This window comes from Pleurodeles waltl, chromosome 1_2 (assembly GCF_031143425.1).
Source record: "Pleurodeles waltl isolate 20211129_DDA chromosome 1_2, aPleWal1.hap1.20221129, whole genome shotgun sequence".
In the NCBI taxonomy this organism is placed as follows: domain Eukaryota; kingdom Metazoa; phylum Chordata; class Amphibia; order Caudata; family Salamandridae; genus Pleurodeles; species Pleurodeles waltl.
Genome location: NC_090437.1, coordinates 628,346,988 through 628,367,459, shown reverse-complemented (window position 1 = coordinate 628,367,459; position 20,472 = coordinate 628,346,988). Strand labels below are relative to the sequence as shown.

Sequence of the window (20,472 nt, the reverse complement as noted above, 5' to 3'; positions counted from 1 at the left end):
GATATTGTTTTCTTTCCCCAGTACTCATGCAGAAGCTTCAATGAGTGCTCCAATTTCCACCAACTCCCATGAAAGATCTGCTGTCAAGTCTCCCCTTAAATCTCCTTTAAAGCGCCAGGCATCTGTTACTTCTGTCCGGCTCGGCAGCACAAAAAGCCTTACTGCTGCGTTCTACGGTGATAAACAACCCACCTCTGTTCAGTTCAGTAGTGATGTTTCACGTAGTGATGAAAATGTCCTGGACTCTCCAAAACAACGAAGAAGCTTTGGATCTTTTCCATTTACCCCCTCTGCAGACTCCAACACCTTCCATCAGTATCGATCTATGGACTCTAGCATGTCCATGGCAGAAAGTGAAGCATATTTTTCAGCAACAGAAGAGTTTGAGCCAATCAGTAGTGATGAAGGCCCTGGAACATATCCTGGAAGAAAAAGGAGGAAAAAGCAAGCACAGAATACTGATTATAGTCGCAGCTCAATTTATCACAGCGTAGAAGGACCATTAACTGGGACATCAAAGGCTGACACCAATGCAGCCCTTAGGAATGTGCCTTTTAGAACCTATGCTTCTCAGGCTTCTTTTGTTTCTGCTTTGGGTGGTGAAATGGAGCCTGTGGATCAGGTGTATGCTACAGATGCAGAGAAATCTGCAGAAAGTGAACAAATTACCCCACAGCAGCCTGTGATGGCTTGTTACCAAAACTACCTTACTCAGCTACAGGTATCCAACTGGTCAGTAAAACATCCTACTAACAAGAGAACCTCAAAATCCTCGTTGCATCGTCCACTGGACTTAGATACACCAACTAGCGAGGAAAGTTCTTTTTCATATGAACAACTCTCTGTGCCAACATTTAAGGTAAGAAACAAAAATAAGACCTGCACACTTTTAATATTGTGTTATTAATAATTATTAAATTAACGTGTCATGTTAAAGAACCGCTTTTTGCTAGTATATTTTTAAATGCTAAATGCAGAAGTAAACAGACAAGGAATGTGAAAATGTAGTACACAGCCTTACATGTTGAAACGTGAATGATACCTTTTAGGAAATGTCTATTTCTTCCTTTCATTTTCCACAAAACGGACCAAACATTTCCGGGGTAACAGTGCACTTTATAGAGTGTAGTGTAAGAACATTAATAAGAAAATAAGTCACATGTAATATAGATGAAAGTACTGTTGTACTGTCAATCTTTTACACATAACAAAAAAATCAATTCTTGATCCAGTTATTGCCAAATAAGAAATCGTCAAGCCTCATAACCGTCCCAGAAGAGACAATGGGCCAGATGTACATAAATGCAATTCTGCATTTCCTAAATAGCAACTTCATAGAAATCGCTATTTAGGAAATGCAAAATGCTATGTACCAAGATACTGATTTCCTAATAGCAATTCTTACAATGTAGGAATCACTTTTAGGAAAGCCCAAATAAGAAATCCCATGCCATTTGTGACAATGGGCCAGTTTTGCATTTCCCGAAATGCAAAACCAAGGATGGCTATGGGCCAAAGGGCCCCCGAAATGCACCCCACAAATAGTGGTACATGTAGCGCACACATATGCCCAAGTGGCATGTCTGTGCTCTATTGCACTTTTAAAAAAAAGCATTTTGGGGTGCTTTTTTTAAAATTGCACATGGTTACCATCGATTTGAAGTCTATGGTAATTGCATTTCCGAAATGCTGAATTCGCTTTTAGGAAATACTTTGTACATCTGAATAGGAATCGCAAATAGGTAATCCCTATTTGCAATCTGCTATGCAGTAGATCGCAAATTGTGATTTCTACTGGCTAGAAATCACAATTTGTGGTTCTCTAAAGAGCTTTGTACATCTGAAAAGCCCATTTTGCATTTCTCAGCGGCCTGAAATAGTGATTCGGACCATTAAGAAATGCAAAATGGCTTTGAACATCTGGCCCCAAGAGCCCCCAAAACAACTCAAATACATTAACAGTAAGGTTTTGACTCTTAAAATCTGTAAAAAGCATATAGAAACAACATCTCTACAAAACAATTTCTCCTTTCTCAAAATACTTGATATTTGGGTGTCATCACTGTGCCAGCCAAGAAATGATGGCTGTCTTCTGGGTTTTGCAAGTGGAAATGGCAGTATCCATCCCTTTGAACATCAGAGCCCAGGGCCTTGGAAAGTGAAGCAGCTGGCATGTGTAGAAAGCCTTTGAGACATAGCCCTGGAGCTGTGGTGGAAGGTGTTTCATTAGGTTGGCTGGCAGGTGTAGGGTAAGATAGACGAGAAAGTGCAATTCACTTCCTCAAGGGTGCATTGAATAGAAGTACATGGGCTGCTCTGCTGAAGCAGCTCATGAAACCCTTTGCTCTACCCTAGAGCAATCTTAAACAATTGGAAAAGAGCAGCGAGAGAGTGGACAATGGGTAAAATGCTGCACTTCAAAACGACTGAATGACACAAAATCTGCGAAATACTTTTTCCAGCGATGCCGTCCTCCTGCAGTTTGTAGATAGAGAAAGCATAATATGCATGACCAAATGCAAATTGATACTTTTAGCATCCATTAGCAAAATCCATGCCACGCTAGGCATGATCTAACAAAGACTGGTCGCCTAGGCACCCAGTCCGTACATAAAACTATCACCTTGAAACGAAGGCAATCTGAAAGATGCTATTCAAAGGCTAGGTGATTGTTCTGCAAGATTTCTTTTATTTTCAAGCCTGTGCCCTGACTGCCAGGAAAATGTGCAGCTACAGGAATGTGGAGGTGCAATTTGATGGTCTATGCAGATTAAAAAGATTGTGCACAGAGGTGAGGATACTTTGTGAAGTGGTAATGGAATAGCCATCTCAACATGCAGAGATGATGAAACCTGGCCCAGGTATAACCTCGTCTTTTTCTGTTTCATAGGTGTGACCAGATTGCACGTCAACATTCTTGTGACTGCTCGTTTCCCTTGAATGCTTACTTCTATATCTTTTTCTACAGGCTTCTGTACTATTTAAATTGTTCCCCTGATGAAGGATCCACCTAGAGCCCGAAATGAATTAGAGTAACATTGAATATAGATGAGCATAAACAAGATTGCACCTCAATCTGCGGTTGAATTAGTGACTCAGATTTGGATGCAAGCTCACTGGTGTTAATATGTCTTGTGTTTCTACTTTATCATTTCTGTCTGTAAATTTGGTCTTTGATTAGAAATCTTTTTTGAGGCGTGGTAGAAGAGAATGAGGTAGAAGTCTGACCATTCAGCCGGTAGCATGGAGTCACCAGATGGAACACCACCTTTAGCAGACGTTTGAGAGTTGAACTGTTATTATGGGTCATACTTGTAAAAAATTGTTTTAGTTATTTACAAAAGAGAATGCATGGAATGCTTGGGAGTCTGCAGGGTCATTCCAGTGGAGGTTGAAGTCTTCTATAAGGATGTTAGTGGAGGGCGAGAGAGATTGATCAGTGCTAAGTTCCATTAGGTGTTAAATAATGTGAATTCTGCATCACTTAGTTTCAAATCAAGCATTCAAATGTGGAATAGTTCTCAGTTCTAAAAATATCATGTTGGGCGGTGTATTATCACTGAGAAGTATCGGTCAGAGGAGCAAAGAGGTGTCTTAGCCCAGTCACTGTGAGTAATAGGATGGGCTGTAGGTTTGGGTAGTATCAGCTGTCTCTGTGGAGTGTTCAGAAGAAGATCTGCATTAGTGTAGAATACATCTCAAGGTGGATTTTATTGTAGTTTGAGAAATAGTCTGACTTTAATATGTTTGTTAGAATGCAGCATTTGCTTCATAGTGGTGAGACATGGCTTTTCTGGTACTTTCGACAACCCTGGATTATGTGCGAGCACAGGGGTGGGTGGTTCACATTGTTTGAACTACAGGCTTCATAGGATTGAATCAGAGGTTTTTGCTTGCTCTTTTAGGGTGTAATGCTCTGTTGTTTCTGGGAAAGGCTTGCCCCATATGGCTCAGTATTTTGTCCCTTTGACCCGGAGGCTTTTTATTTTTAAGGTTGTGATATTAGTAGATTCCAGGTCTGCAAAAGTTAATCTGTCTGGCTATGGGTATCTACTCTGCTGAGATCTTAAGGATAGATGAGTGGGTACGCGAGGGATCAAGAGATGGAGTGTTTTGATGAGGGATAATGGGATGTTATTTTCAAAGTGAAGTAGTGGGAGGGAACATGAAAATAAGCATTAGTGTGACAAGGAATTATGTGATTATTGTCCCTGATGGAGTAATTATTATGTTACATCGAGTTACAGTGTGATATTGATTTTTATGGGTTAGATTCCTGCCGTTGTAAGCAAGGCACTGGAGAGTGTAAGGTTGGTAAGATGGTCACTTAAAACTAGTTGAATTCTGGGTATGTTTCTTGTCATACCTCAGGTTGTGCCCTGAATTCTCACTTACCTCTGCAATCTCATGTATTATGAAAAAAACTGGTTAAATTTTTGTAACTTCCTTCATATGAATGCAGTACATTTGCCTTAGAAAGCAGCTTACAAAAACCTTTACCATTCATCTGTTCACTATGCAGGGTTTCTTTGAACAAATCGAGTGGTTTGCTATTCAAAGACCTTGATTTTGGGTTCTAAAAATTCTTTTAAAGCTACCTATTAATATTTTATTGTATTTCATCCCTCCTTTCTTCTTTTGTAAATGTCATCCCATCCTTGGAATATATTTTACTAAGTGCTTTTTCTTATCCATCAACACCATTTATTTTTGTGACTCAGCCCTCTGAGATGGCCTCAATGTGGTTTGCATGTTTTTAGAGAAAATTGAAAATGAGGACGAAAAATCATAGCATACTCAAATCTGTATGTACCCCAGTTTGTTCAGATACAATATCTGGGACCATTTACGCAAAAGAAGCATGAAATTGGGTGGTTCAGGACCATATGACCTTGATCGTCGCAGAGGTTCCTTCCAACTTCCTACAAATCTGGAGTTGATTTTAGTGATAAGATGTCTGATCATTAACCAAAAGGAATAGCCACTAATCCCATGATGGATGATGCACAGGGACCTAGGGTAGATGACTGCAAACTGATAGTAATTCAGCAAAGTGGAATAAATACGTAGGTGGTTTTGTGCAGGCATGCCCAGCCTCATTGATAGGCTGCAAAACATTTATTTCTGTGCTTGTTGGTGTATAAATGACAGGTAAAACCTTTTCTTTCATAGGTTGTGAGGCAAGGCCTTTCTGCAAATGCATTAATGGACAGAGGAGTGCAACTTATGGGATCAAATTCAAGGTGAGTACAATTGAGCTTTGTTAAATAAGTGTTTACATATCATTAGGGATACAGGTAGATTAAATAATTGCAAATATAACATTTAAAAGAAAATGCTGGTCAATTCACTAGGTGGCAGTCCTTTGGATGTGGAAAGTGGCAGGTATGCGACTGAGATCTGACCTGATTTTGAGGTACAGAAGAAAATTGAACGTACTTGTAACATCTTTTCAGTGTTTTTCACAGTGATATGACTTCTTTAGAACTTAATGAGCACGTTGGCTCATGTTTTCTTTGCCTTAACATGGACGATTATTTATTTATTTGTTTTTAAAAAAGTTGCCACAATGGCTTTTCTTGGCAATTTTAACCGGGTTGATGGCCTCCTCTGTAACTTGTAAGAAGCCCTGAAGGAGCCTACGGTGATCGCGCTGAATGTGCTGCCTCTACCATTCCTGACGTCCGCAACCAGAAACGGAAAAGGAGGGCGCCCATGTATGCAGTGAGACTGTTGGGAGAACGTCTGAGCTGTTGAAGTGAAGGCAGAAGAGGGGACGAGTCAGCGAGAGTCGTAACTGGGAAGGAACACCACAGAGAAGACAAGACGTTGGGTGACATGGGAAGAGAGGAGGCATGCTGTGGAGAGGAAGAACAAGACGTCAAGACCCCAAGTGAGAAAGGAAGGGATGAGAAGGGTGTAGGAAGCTGGCCTGGTCTGTGGTGGACACCTGTGGTGTTTACACCTTATACCAGGTCCAGGTAAGCCCTTATTATTTAGTAACAGGATCTACGTAGCCAGGGCTCTCTAGGGGTAGCTGTGGATGAGCAGCCAAGGCTTATTTAGAAGGAGTGTAAAGCACCAGCAATACCACACTAGTCACACAGTAACTTACCACACATGAAAGGAACCACAGTGTTACAAAAATAAAGGTACTTTATTATAGTAACACTAAAAACTAGATTACTTATAGACAGTCCTCCAACTGGAGGTAAGTACAGTATATATATATATATATATATATATATATATATATATATATATATATATATATATATATAAAAAAGCTGTATATACAATCAGTATTAGGAATTAGCGTATAGGAACAACATGCATTGGCAAGAGATAGTGGAAAATAGCTAGGGTCCTAAGGGAGGGCCAAACCATATACTAAGATAGTGCAATGCAAAATTAGGTCCTCCCACCCAAGGACGTGGAGTAGTCAGTAAGGAGCTAACTACTCCCCAGAGTTGAGTACTTAGATGACTCGCAGTGACGAGGACAGCAAAGGTAAGTTATCCGGTTTTCCCATAGACTAACAAAGGGACTTAGAAAATGAACCTTTTTAAGAACAGGACCAGACCAGAGGAACCCAAAAGTGTATTCTGGAAGAAGAGGACCCTGCTAAAGAGGGGAACAGAGTCCAGTCCATGATGGAATGTCCAGATGGAGCAGAAGCCACTGCCCCCCCTTCTGTGTTTCAAGATCTGTGTCGACGAAGGAGTATGAAGACCAACTGTGGAATCCAGGAGCTGCAGAGGTGTCCCCGGAGTCCTGTAGAGTCATGCAGAAGATGTCCCGCACCGGTCGTCAGATTGCAGAGAGGTCAGTAGTCAGGAAGACCACCAACAAGCCTTGGCAAGTGCAAACCATGGCAGAAGAGCAGTTGCAGAGCTGAAAAGGACCAGCAAGGTCCTGGGGACTCGACCGTTGGAGGGTAGTCCGGGCTGACCCTCAGCAGTCAGGAGAGCCAGCAAAAGCAGTCGCAGCCCCCAGAGACAACCCATTGGCAGCAGGCACAGTAAGTTGCAGTGAGGCCCAGTCAGCACACCTGGAGTGGAGTCCCAAGTCACTGGAGCAGCAAAGGAGAGACTGTCCTTGAAAGGATGAAGTGCTGGAGGCCGGGGCTACTTGGAGCCTGAAGATCCCTCAGAGCAGGAGTCAACAAGCCTTGGTTGCTGCAAGAGTCGCGGTGCACAGGGATATCGTCCTGCAAGGAGAGCCAAGGGGTCACCGTCTCGCAAGTTGGACAGAAGGCAGAGAGGACAGAGGACCACTCAGATCCACCACCTGTGTTGCAGGATCCATGCAGTTCCAGAGGAGAGCAGATCTATGCAGCCGAACGTTGTTGCCTTAGGTGCCTTCACCCCAAGAGAGATTCCTTCTTGCTTCTCGGTGCAGCTGAAGTCTTGCCCACCCCAGAGGATGCACAGCCATGGAAATGTTGCAGTTGCAGAAAGGAGCTGGGTAAACAATGTTGCAAGGCAAGGTTGTCTTGAGAGTTGCAGTCTTGTTAGGTTCCTGAAGCGTCCGATTGCGGTTCCTGTTACCAGGAGCAGAAGAGGTCAATGCAGAGGAGTCCTGGTGAAGTCTTTCACGCCGAATCTGGGGACCCACCTGCAAGGGAGTCCCTAAATAGCCCAAAAATGGGGTTTGATCACTTTGTGCGGTGACCTCCTATCAAAGGGGGTCACTGACGTCACCTGCCTAACCTTGCCACTCAGATACTCCCAGGGGCTTCTGCACATCTTGTTTCCAATATGTCAGAATCGAGTGACCACCTGGTGGAGCTCTGGGCACTCTGAGATGGTGATGAACAGTGAAGTGGTCACCCCTTTTCCTTTGTCAAGCTAAGTGCCAGAGCAAGGACCGGAGCGCTGGACTGGTGCAAACCAGATTATGCAAGGATGGCAACAAATGTGTCATTCAAAGCAAACCAGTGGCTTGGGGGGGGGAAACTCCTCCCCAGCCTTGTAACACCTATTTCCAAGGGAGAATGTGATGCATCCCCTCTCCCAAAGGAAATCCTTTGTTCTGCCCTCCCCTGCTTGAGCTGGTCAAGCAGCAAGAGGGCAGAACACTGTCTGAGGAGTGGCAGCAGCGTGGGCTGCTCACCAACCTTGAAAGACTGGCAGGAGCAATACTGGGGGTCCTCTAAGGAGCCCCCAGAGTACATTGAATCATGTCACTCATACTGGCATCTGTATTTAATTATGATTCCAACATGATTGATACCAAACATGCCTAGGTTCGGAGTTACTATTATGTAGGACCACAGGTTATTGTGGCCAGCAGCCAGTACACAGTTAAAATGGCTTCCCCGCAGTTACGAAGTCCAGTGAATTGGAAATGGAGTTTGTAGGGGCACCTCTGCTCATGCAGGAGTGCCCTCACACACAGGGACCAGCACCCTGCCCTTTGGGCCTAAAGGGCTTGTCATAGGCGTGACTTATAGTGACCTGGTTCAGCGACCAGCAGTGAAAGGGTGAGTGCACCTTTTCACGCATGCTGCAATGGCAGGCCTTCAGACACAGTTTGCGTGGGCTCCCATGGGTGGCATAATACATGCTGCAGTCCGTGGGAGGGAAGGGGGGCTGGAGGTTGGGGTGGGGGGGTCCCCTGCCCATATACTAGGGACTTACTGGGTACACCAGTATGCCAATTGTGGGGTGTAAAAGGTACCAGGGTAACCAATTTTGGAAGAGAGAGCACAATAACAGGGGCCCTGGCTAGCAGGATCCCAGTGAAAACAGTCTAAACACACTGACAGGCATAAAGTCAGGGTAACCATGCCAAAAAGAGTGACCTTCCTACACCTGGAGTCTCCAGCGTGCTGAGGGAGAGAACAGAGGACCACCAAGACCACCCAGGTAGTCAAGACTAGCCCTTCACGGACACCATGAGTGCAGAGCCGAGTCGTGGCCTCGGGCAAGTCCCTTATTGGGGTATCTTGGGCTAGCAGTGGAGTAAGAGGATCTCCTTCAAATAGTAGAGCACAAGGAGGAGGACAGAGGAGATAACAAGTAAAAATGGGGGATTGTAGGAGACTGGCTCAGTTTATGTTGTACACCTATGGTGTGGCACTCTATACTGAGTCCAGGCAACCTTTAGTGATAGTGTTTAGGTGTCCAGAAAGCAAGTCCTCTTTGGGGGTAGCTGTGGTGAGCAGCCATAGCTTATCTAGGAGGAGTGCAATACCTCAATAGTCAGTCAGTAACTGTACACAAGAAAGAACCATACCAGGTGTTGCAAAAATAAAGTTGTTTTATTGCAACACTAAAGAACATGCTAACGTTGGTATATCGCCACTTGGGGAAATCTACATACAAAATATACACTTAGAAACAATCAGATAGAAATATACGTGGCCCTATGGGGGGGAACCAAACCATATACTAAGAAAGTGGTATAAGAATGGAGGTATCCAACCAAGGCAAGTGTGCTAGGATCCCAGGGGCTGGGGGATTAAGAAAATACCAGAGGTAAGTAACTGTAATCTCGCAGGCACCCAGGTGCAGAGTGGATATCAAGCCGGGTGTCCCATAGGTTAACACAGGACCGTGGCGGTTGGATTTTTATGGATTCAAGACCCTTCCCAGTGGACCCCTATAAAACCAGTTGGCACAAAGAAAGTTGGAGAGTGCCTTTACCATGGGTACCCAGATGACCGGAGTACCTGCACCAGGGAGCCCAGGTGCATAGGGGTGCAGTGACATTGGAAACCTTGTTAGAGTTAATGGAAACCTCAGTTGTCCAGCTGCGGTCGCGATCCGTGGACCAGGTCGGTGAAACACAAAGTTCGATTCCGGATGAGATGAACTTGTAAATGAAGGGGACAGTGTCCAGACCACTGAGAGATGTCCAGGCGGTGCAGGTAGGCAATGCCCACACTCCTGGAGGTGAAGTTCCTGCAGGACAGTGAAGGAAGAAGTCCAGCTGTGAAGTCCAGGAGGATGCAGGAGATCCTTGGAGTCCCCCACGAGCTGTCCCACGTCAGTTTCTGGAGAACAGGATGGTCAGTGACCAGCAGGGTCACCAACAAGCCCTGGCAAAGGCAAATAGTAGTTGCAAGATAAGTTGTAGGTTTTTGGGGATCAGTAAGATTCTAGTGTCTCGACCCTTGCCATTGGAGGAGAGTCAGGACATGCCTTCAGCAGGAAGGAAAGCCAGCCGAAGTCGATGGAGGCCCCACAAGTGACACACTGGCAGCAGGCATAGAGAGTCACAGGGAGGGCTCAACAGCACAACCAAACAAGAGTTCCACGTTGCAGGAGCTGCAGTGTGGAAGCTGATCTTGGAGTTGCAGAGTGCTTGAGGATAGGGCTTTTTGGAGCCTGAAGATTTCCTTGGAGGAAGAGCAACAACATACCTTGGCAAGGGCAACAGTCGCGGTGCACCGGTGTCCCGTTCCAGTGGCTACAGCAGGGGCCCACAGTCTCCCAAGTGGATGAGAAGACAAGGGTGAGCTCCATGCGACAGCAGGATCCACCAGCCGGTCTTCGTTGTCTTAAGGTGCCTGCAGATGCAGGGGAGTGACTTTCACTCCAGAAGATTCCTTCTTGCTTCTTGGATGCATACAGACTCCATCTGACCCTGTAGGATGCACAGCCACGGATGTTGCAGAAATCTTGCAGGAGCTGGAGAAACAATGTTGCAGTGTGAGAGCCCTTCCAACTTAATACAGTCTTGTTTCTGTTCCACAGCAGACCAGCAGTAGTTCCAGAGGCCAGCAGCAGAAGAGTATTGCATAGAGTTCCTGGTGTAGATTCTTGCTCGACAAATCTGAGGACCCACCCTTGGAGAAGCCTTTAAGTAACCCTAAAAGGGAGTTGGTCACTCTCTGCGGTGACCCACCTATCAGAGGGAGTCAGGGACATCATCTACCTGGCCAAACCAATCCGATGCTCCTAGTGGCCTCTGCCTACCTTGTTTCCAAGATGGCAGAATCAACCGGCCACCTGGCAGTACTCTTGTGCTCCTCCCTAGGAAAAGAGCTGGACAGGGGGGTGTTCACTTCCCTGTCATTTGTGTGGTTTTCTGCCAGAGCGGGAACCAGAGGTTCCTAAACTGGTGCAAACCGGATTATGCAAGGAGGGCACCAAATGTGCCCTTTAAAGAATTTTGTTAGCGCTCAGAGGCCACCCAGCCCATAAACACCTATTTCAAAGGGAGAGGTGGTCTCACCTCTTCGTTTCAGGAAATCCTTTGTTCTGCCTTCCCCTGCCTGAGTTAGGCTCACCTTTAGCAATACAAAAGGGTGATGGACGGAGTGCTGAACAATGCAAACACTCACCCCCAGTCGTAGATCTGGGTTTAATCCATCATTCTTTTGCTCACCATGCCACCCCAGTTGGGACCCAGTCATATGCAAATCAGTCCTGACCCTGTTCCTCATGGGAACAGTCCAGCCCGAACTGTTCTTTTTGCATGAGTTAGGTTCACCAGCATGAAGGCAGAACAGTTTCTGGGGTCGGCGGCAGTGTGGGCTGGTAGCCAGACCCAGTTAGGCTGTACAGGCAGAACTGGAGGAACCACCAGAGTACTTGGGAACATGCAACTAGCACTGTAATTGCTTTAGTTGCATGATTCCAACATGTTTGATACCAAACATTCCTTGGTTCGGAGAAGCCATTGTGTAGTTAGACTGCACGTGTTGACCAGTGTCCACTACATACCTTAAGATGACTTCCACTCACTTACAAAGCCCAGAGAATGGAGTCTGGGGTTTGTAGGGACACCCTGCTCATGCAGGGGTACCCTCACACTTAACGACATGCAGACTGCCCTTGGGCTGAAGGGCCTACCAGGCGGGTGACTTAGGTGGTCATTCTGACCCTGGCGGTCTTTGACCGCCAGGGCGGAGGACCGCGGGAGCACCGCCGACAGGCCGGCGGTGCTCCAATGGGGATTCCGACCACGGCGGTAAAGCCGCGGTCGGACCGGCACCACTGGCGGGGTCCCGCCAGTGTACCGCGGCCCCATTGAATCCTCCGCGGCGGCGCAGCTTGCTGCACCGCCGCGGGGATTCCGACCCCCCCTACCGCCATCCAGATCCCGGCGGTCGGACCGCCGAGATCCGGATGGCGGTAGGGGGGGTCGCGGGGCCCCTGGGGGCCCCTGCAGTGCCCATGCCACTGGCATGGGCATTGCAGGGGCCCCCGTAAGAGGGCCCCTAAATGTATTTCACTGTCTGCTGCGCAGACAGTGAAATACGCGACGGGTGCAACTGCACCCGTCGCACAGCTTCCACTCCGCCGGCTCGATTCCGAGCCGGCTTCATCGTGGAAGCCTCTTTCCCGCTGGGCTGGCTGGCGGTCTGAAGGCGACCGCCCGCCAGCCCAGCGGGAAAGTCAGAATTACCGCCGCAGTCTTTCGACCGCGGAACGGTAACCTGACGGCGGGACTTTGGCGGTCGGCCTCCGCCGCCCGCCAAGGTCAGAATGAGGGCATTAGTGTCCAAGTGCAGTGACCACGATAGAAAGCAAACCTTATATCTAAAGCGAAAGGTGCATGCATCATTTCACGCAGGCTGCAATGGCAGGCTTTCAGTCACAGTTTGCCTGGGCTCCCATGGGTGGCATAGTACATGCTGCAGCCCATGGGAGTCCCCTGATACACCAATGCCCTAGGTACCTAAGTACCATATACTAGGGTTTTATATGTGTGCACCAGTATGCCAGTTGTGGGTGTAAAAGTTTACCAGCAACCACATTTAGAGGAGAGTGCACAGACACTGAGGCCCAGGTTAGCAGGATTCCAGTGTACTACAGTCAAAACATACTGACACCAGGCAAAAAGTGGGGGTAACTATGTCAGAAAATGCTACTTTCCTACATGGATCACATCCATACTACCTTTCTTTGGTTTAGTTTTGTTTTGTTGTACACGGAGGCACTGTGGTGTTGGTAAGACTGAAAGACAGGAAGAGAGTCTCATTGAGTCCCTTTCTGTGTTTTCTCCCTGAGGCTGCTATGTGGTCATCTATCCACATATTCAAATAACTTTACTGTGTGACCATTCACAACTGATAAAATCCACTATTCTGACAAAAGGCACTTAAAACATTGTTCCAGGCATCTCCTGCCACTGATTGCAAGCCACCACTACTACTTTTCAGTATGTGCATAGTGTGTGATCTACAGTAGCACATACTGAAAAAGTCACTTACCTGTAACAATTGATTTGTAGCTCGTAGTGCTCAAATGCTCCCTGCACTCTTCCCCAGATGGGAGCATTCGGAAATAAACCTCCTGGGACTTGAATAGTTAGCCTTTTATCTTAATATTATAGGTTTTTACAACAGTTTCACATAAATCTTTACACTTCCACAACAGCTCTTACCCAAATGCGAAAGGCACATTCTGAGGTGGACTCTGTCTCTTGGCGCATTGCGTGTTTCCGGGGCGGTATTACAAATCCCTTGAAAACCAAAACTCCTCTTTCGCTGTCAAAAACTTGCAACATTCAAACTCAACAGTCGACTGCAGGAGTATGTTAATTTACAATACTAGAAGCTGCAAAGCAATTGTTACAGGTAAGTAACATTTTCCATATATATATATATATATATATATATATATTTTCTCTGTTTTGGTTTACTGTAGTAGCTTTACTCGTTGTTTCAGGTGAGCCCACCCCATGAATAGTTTTCTCAGTTTTCTGTAAATAAGAATATAATATATGTATCTGCCCTGTATAGAAATCCACTAAGCAATTTATGTGCATACCAATTTTTCCACCTTGCTCCAGAAGTATTGATCTGTATTAGTCTGTGACTCCAACCTCCTTTGCCTCGCCAGCCACCATTGGGCTGTTAGCCACAGTCTCCAGGGCCAGCTCACTACAAGTTTGCATTGTGGATTCTGAGAAATGTAATCACGTCCCTGCAACACTAGACACAATCTCCAGAGAGTGTGAACTGCAGGATTCCTCAGAGACTGTCACTTTTCTGGTTGCATTGATACGTAGGTTTTGTTGTTCATAAGCAAGCAATGCCCAAAGCCATTGACTGAGCTGCAAATGCCAATGAATTTGCCTTCTGTGCCATCCATGCTTTAATTCATAAGGTGAAATGTAGTGAATGGCAAACCGGTATGACGGAAATCTAGGATTTCTTTTAATTTGCCCAAGAAACTGTGTTGATTAATAGTGATTATTCATACAACTCTGAAATTAAGGTAGCTCAGATCATTCCATTCAGAGGCACTTTGCAAACGTGTTCTTTTTTGCAAGCTGACTTAATTTGAAAGCCAAAAATAGCAATCTGTTTGATAGATGATAACAAATCTTATACTATTCAGTATCCTCAGTCTTCTGGTAAGTGTTGCTCCACTTGCGTGGGTGGGTCTATCACATGCAACAAGAAAGGCCCACAATTTAATGTGTAGACATAAAGATTTTTCTTTGAAATTTTAATCTTTCTGGGTACATGGGTACTTGCAGTATTCTGGCGGGGAGTTACCCGGTATCCAGGGAAACAATCACAAACCTTTCAGAACACTAGTCGTGAAAATACTCAAGAAGGCAGTTGAGGCTTCCAGACCCTTTTCTCTTGCATCACCATCACCACCACCCATTCCTCCGCCTTTTCCTTCGCCCTCCACACCTCATTCTGCAGGGGCCCCACCTGACATTACACCCCATAGGTCTGCACGTTCTGACACGGGTGGGCGTGGTTGGGGGGGATAGACACATTTGATATTCCTCCACTGGGTGACCCCTGGGACTCATGACATACTCACTAGAGGACACATACCCTGATCTTTACCCTGCCCAATCTCCCCTTCTGATGATTCTGCATCATAACAGGAACTCATTGGTAGGGTTGTCTCCTTCCTATCAGGTGGAACTTCACAAGGAGCCCTTAGAGGAGGAATTCCTTTTTGAAACACTTTACTCCACTCACCGCTCCACCCAATGTCTTTCAGTGCTCAAAGGTATGCTTCATCACACCCCAGAGATTTTTAAAGAGCCAGTCAGAAGTAGGGTTATAACACCAAGGGGGGGGGGGGACAAAGAAATAGGCCCTCCTCATCTGATACTATCTACATTCAGGGCCAACTTCAGGCAGACTCACTAGTCATCACCACTGCCTGAAAACGAGCTAATTCCCAGGCTAGCGGAGGTGCCCCGCCACTAGATAAAGAGAGCAAACATATTGATGCAGCAGGGAAAAAGATAGCAGTGCAATCAGCCAACCACTGGCGTATTGCACATTTTATGAGCCTCCTTGCAAAGTATGACTGTGTCCAATGGGACGAGATGGCGGATCTTCTTGAATACCTCCCTGTGGAGCACAGAAAAAAAAGGCCAGGAAATTGGTTCAGAGGGCAAACTTATTTCAAACCCATCTACTCTCTGCATCTTCGTTTCAGCTGACACTGCTACTACGTGGTACACACTAGTGTTTCCGACAAAGACATGCATGACTTCATATCTTTGGCTTTAAGCCAGGGTTTCAGCAGAATCTGCTGAACATGTCCATTGATGGCGAACACCTCTTTGGCCTCCAGGTGGATCAAACGTAAAATTAAAAAGGACACTGAGGTTCTGAGGTCACCTCCTCTGATAGCTCCTCCTCTGATAGCTCCACCTCGTATCGACACACAGGGCTGGCACTCTTCTCCCAAGGGTTACTTTAGAGCGTCCTACAGAGGTAATTAATCTAAAGGCAAGTGTAGTTCCCCAAAAGGAGCAGCAAGCACCACCAAATCCTGACTTGACTCTTCTTCCTCTCGACCACACAACATTTATTGGGGGACAACTGCAAGATTTCTTACCGATATGACCAACATAGTTATTGTCTGGAGCTCACTTCCATGACTCCCACTATTCCAACTCCCAAACACAGATTTTCACCGGAACATCAACATTACTCAAGAAGAGTTCAAAGCCCTCCTCCTGAAGGGGGCTGTAGACCTTGTCCCCCACCATTAATAGGGTTAAAGAGTGTTCTCACTATACTTCCTTATACCCAAGAAAGACTGGTCCTTCAGGCCCATTCTAGACCTTGGACCTCTAAACAATAAACCCTATCAGAACACTTTCACATGGTAACACTTCAAGCCGTCATCCCGCTTCTTCAGCAAGACAAATTGATGGCTGCACTAGACCTTAAAGATGCTTATTTTCACATCCCATTACACCCGACACATCGCGGATATCTCAGGTTTGTGGTAGGTGGAAGGCACTACCAGCTCAGTCCTCCCTTTTGAGGTCACTACTGCACCATAGTTATTTATCTAGTGCCTGGCGGTTGTAGCTGCTCAACTTCGCAGACAGGGCTTCCATGTTTTCCTGTATCTGATAAAGACATCTAGCCGCAGATCCCTTGCTTTAGAATCTTCCCCAGTCGTCAGGCTGGATCTGGAAAACTTTTCCCCACAGCACATCTGTACGTTGGAAGAGGGAATTGCGTCAAACGTCGGAAGAGGGCATTGCGTCAGTCGTACTGAGGTTGTCCACTGGGTGTGATGTCAACGGAGTCAAAATAACCTCCTCTCTGCGCTGACATCAGTTCCTTCTTTTCCTTACTTGCAACGTGGATCCGGTAACGGTTTGTTAGGTCGTTTTCAGCCCACTTCAACGTCCTTATCGACAGAACAGTGTTTTCCGTATCTATATCTTCGGGGTTTAAAACCTTTGGGTCCTGTGGATGACAAATGTCAGCCACAGACCCCTACTCAATTTGTATGTGGTGCCTGAGTGAGCAACACAACTCCATAGAGTGCGACTCCTGTCGTCAACTTCGACCGAAGGCATTGCGGGAGTGCATATGAAGCTATTGGTGATGCAGCTGTCTTAGCTGTCTCAGACTTCCCTTCACCCTTGGTCTCCTGATACGAAGGTCCTTTCACAGGCCTGTGGGCCCCAAGGAGTTGTAAGATGCCTTGACTGTGTCCCAGTCGGCGGGTTTGCACTCTGCTTCAGTTAGGCATTTGACTTCGGCTTCTGAAGCCATTATGGCGCTGGTGCACAGCCCTTCAGGGTTCCCACCTTCGGCGCTGGTATCTGATCAGCTGACTACAGTGATGCTTTGAAGTCTCCCCTTCCAGTGTCGAGACTGTGTCATTTCGGTACCAGTCATGCCAGTCATGTCCCCTAGTTTTCAGGGAAGTCTCCTCAAGTTTGTCCTTCAAAGGGGCATGGTTTGGAAGGTACTGAAGAGTTGAGGTTTTTGCACGGTGTAGGAAGTTGGCTCTGTATGTGCTATTTCAAAGTAAGGAATAGCATGCACAGAGTCCAAGGGTTCCCCTTAGAGGTAAAATAGTGGTAAAAAGAGATAATACTAATGCTCTATTTTGTGGTAGTGTGGTCGAGCAGTAGGCTTATCCAAGGAGTAGTGTTAAGCATTTGTTGTACATACACATAGACAATAAATGAGGTACACACACTGAGAGACAAATCCAGCCAATAGGTTTTGTATAGAAAAATATCTTTTCTTAGTTTATTTTAAGAACCACAGGTTCAAATTTAACATGTAATATCTTGTTTGAAAGGTATTGCAGGTAAGTACATTAGGAACTTTGAATCATTTCAATTGCATGTATACTTTTCAAGTTATTCACAAATAGCTATTTTAAAAGTGGACACTTAGTGCAATTTTCACAGTTCCTGGGGGAGGTAAGTTTTTGTTAGTTTTACCAGGTAAGTACGACACTTACAGGGTTCAGTTCTTGGTCCAAGGTAGCCCACCGTTGGGGGTTCAGAGCAACCCTAAAGTTACCAAACCAGCAGTTCAGGGCCGGTCAGGTGCAGAGTTCAAAGTGGTGCCCAAAACGCATAGGCTCCAATGGAGAGAAGGGGGTGCCCCGGTTCCAGTCTGCCAGCAGGTAAGTACCCGCGTCCTCGGGGGGCAGACCAGGGGGGTTTTGTAGGGCACCGGGGGGGACACAAGCCCACACAGAAATTTCACCCTCAGCGGCGCGGGGGCGGCCGGGTGCAGTGTTAGAACAAGCGTCAGGTTCGCAATGGAAGTCAATGAGAGATCAAGGGATCTCTTCAGCGCTGCAGGCAGGCAAGGGGGGGCTTCCTCGGGGAAGCCTCCACTTGGGCAAGGGAGAGGGACTCCTGGGGGTCACGTCTGCAGTGAAAGTCCGGTCCTTCAGGTCCTGGGGGCTGCGGGTGCAGGGTCTTTTCCAGGCGTCGGGACTTAGGTTTCAGAGAGTCGCGGTCAGGGGAAGCCTCGGGATTCACTCTGCAGGCAGCGCTGTGGGGGCTCAGGGGGGACAGGTTTTGGTACTCACAGTCGTAGAGTAGTCCGGGGGTCCTCCCTGAGGTGTTGGTTCTCCACCAGCCGAGTCGGGGTCACCGGGAGCAGTGTTGCAAGTCTCACGCTTCTTGCGGGGAGATTGCAGGGTTCTTTAAAGCTGCTCCTTTGGATAAAGTTGCAGTCTTTTTGGAGCAGGTCCGCTGTCCTCGGGAGTTTCTTGTCGTCGTCGAAGCAGGGCAGTCCTCAGAGGATGCAGAGGTCGCTGGTCCCTTTGGAAGGCGTCGCTGGAGCAGAGTTCTTTGGAAGGCAGGAGACAGGCCGGTGAGTTTCTGGAGCCAAGGCAGTTGTTGTCTTCTGGTCTTCCTCTGCAGGGGTTTTCAGCTAGGCAGTCCTTCTTGTTGTTGCAGGAATCTAAATCTTTAGGTTCAGGGAAGCCCTTAAATACTAAATTTAAGGGCGTGTTTAGGTCTGGGGGGGTAGTAGCCAATGGCTACTAGCCCTGAGGGTGGGTACACCCTCTTTGTGCCCCCTCCCAAGGGGAGGGGGGCACATCCCTAATCCTATTGGGGGAATCCTCCATCTGCAAGATGGAGGATTTCTAAAAGTTAGAGTCACCTCAGCTCAGGACACCTTAGGGGCTGTCCTGACTGGCCAGTGACTCCTCCTTGTTATTCTCATTATTTTCTCCGGCCTTGCCGCCAAAAGTGGGGGCCGGGGCGGGCAACTCCACTAGCTGGAGTGTCCTGCGGTGCTGTGACAAAGGGGTGAGCCTTTGAGGCTCACCGCCAGGTGTTACAGCTCCTGCCTGGGGGAGGTGTTAGCATCTCCACCCAGTGCAGGCTTTGTTACTGGCCTCAGAGTGACAAAGGCACTCTCCCCATGGGGCCAGCAACATGTCTCTAGTGTGGCAGGCTGCTGGAACTAGTCAGCCTACACAGACAGTCGGTTAAGTTTCAGGGGGCACCTCTAAGGTGCCCTCTGGGGTGTATTTTGCAATAAAATGTACACTGGCATCAGTGTGCATTTATTGTGCTGAGAAGTTTGATACCAAACTTCCCAGTTTTCAGTGTAGCCATTATGGTGCTGTGGAGTTCGTGCAAAACAGACTCCCAGACCATATACTCTTATGGCTACCCTGCACTTACAATGTCTAAGGTTTTGCTTAGACACTGTAGGGGCACAGTGCTCATGCACTGGTACCCTCACCTATGGTATAGTGCACCCTGCCTTAGGGCTGTAAGGCCTGCTAGAAGGGTGTCTTACCTATACTGCATAGGCAGTGAGAGGCTGGCATGGCACCCTGAGGGGAGTGCCATGTCGACTTACTCATTTTGTTCTCACCAGCACACACAAGCTGGTAAGCAGTGTGTCTGTGCTGGGTGAGGGGTCTCTAGGGTGGCATAATACATGCTGCAGCCCTTAGAGACCTTCCCTGGCATCAGGGCCCTTGGTACCAGAGGTACCAGTTACAAGGGACTTATCTGGATGCCAGGGTCTGCCAATTGTGGATACAAAAGTACAGGTTAGGGAAAGAACACTGGTGCTGGGGCCTGGTTAGCAGGCCTCAGCACACTTTCAATTGTCAACATAGCATCAGCAAAGGCAAAAAGTCAGGGGGTAACCATGCCAAGGAGGCATTTCCTTACACACGGTGCTCAGCCTCCTATTGAGGACTATTGTTTGGCTCATATAGGGTCAGCTAGTGGCTTGGACTCTTCTCCAGCCTCGGGCCTCCTTTTCCCACTTGGCCTTGCTACGGAGGCGCGAGTTCGTCTCTAGCTGATATGCTAAGGAGAGTTGCTGAAGTTTTAGATCTGACACTTCCCTCTGGTTTTCTCCATCACAGCCAAGTAGGGGTTGAGCTGGTACTGCCTTACAGTGAGGCCCTACAAGATATTTTGTGAGGGGCTTGGAATAAGCCTGATACAGGGGCCCTTGTTGATCGGGCTATATCTCATAGGCAACCGACCAGCTCCTGGTGATCCTGCCTTCTACGACATCCTACTCCTCGCAGTTTGGTAGTGCTGGCTGTTTCCGCATCATGTGATATTGATTCTGTCCCTCATTCTCCATCTGATAGAGATTCCAGAAAACTTGATACTTGTGGCAGGCGGATTTTCTCCCTCACTAGTTCTGCTCTGCACTCTCTTAATACTTCTTGCGTTCTTGGATGTTTTTCCCATTCAATATGGGACATCATTGGAATGCATCTTGCCATCATTGCCAGCAGGCAACTTTGTTAATCATTCGTTATGTTATGG

At 47.0% G+C, this 20,472-nt stretch overlaps 1 protein-coding gene across 20 annotated transcripts in view; it reads left to right on the top strand.

Annotated features, from left to right (window-relative positions):
- The window catches only part of BLTP1 (bridge-like lipid transfer protein family member 1), a 1,779,540-nt gene that overhangs the window by 615,238 nt on the left and 1,143,830 nt on the right, over positions 1 to 20,472 (top strand). For all 20 annotated transcript variants that reach the window (XM_069242474.1, XM_069242454.1, XM_069242518.1 and 17 more), the window contains 2 exons: positions 22 to 859; positions 5,173 to 5,243. In XM_069242474.1, coding sequence (XP_069098575.1) covers positions 22 to 859; positions 5,173 to 5,243 — 909 coding nt within the window. The remainder of the gene's footprint in view (positions 1 to 21; positions 860 to 5,172; positions 5,244 to 20,472) is intronic.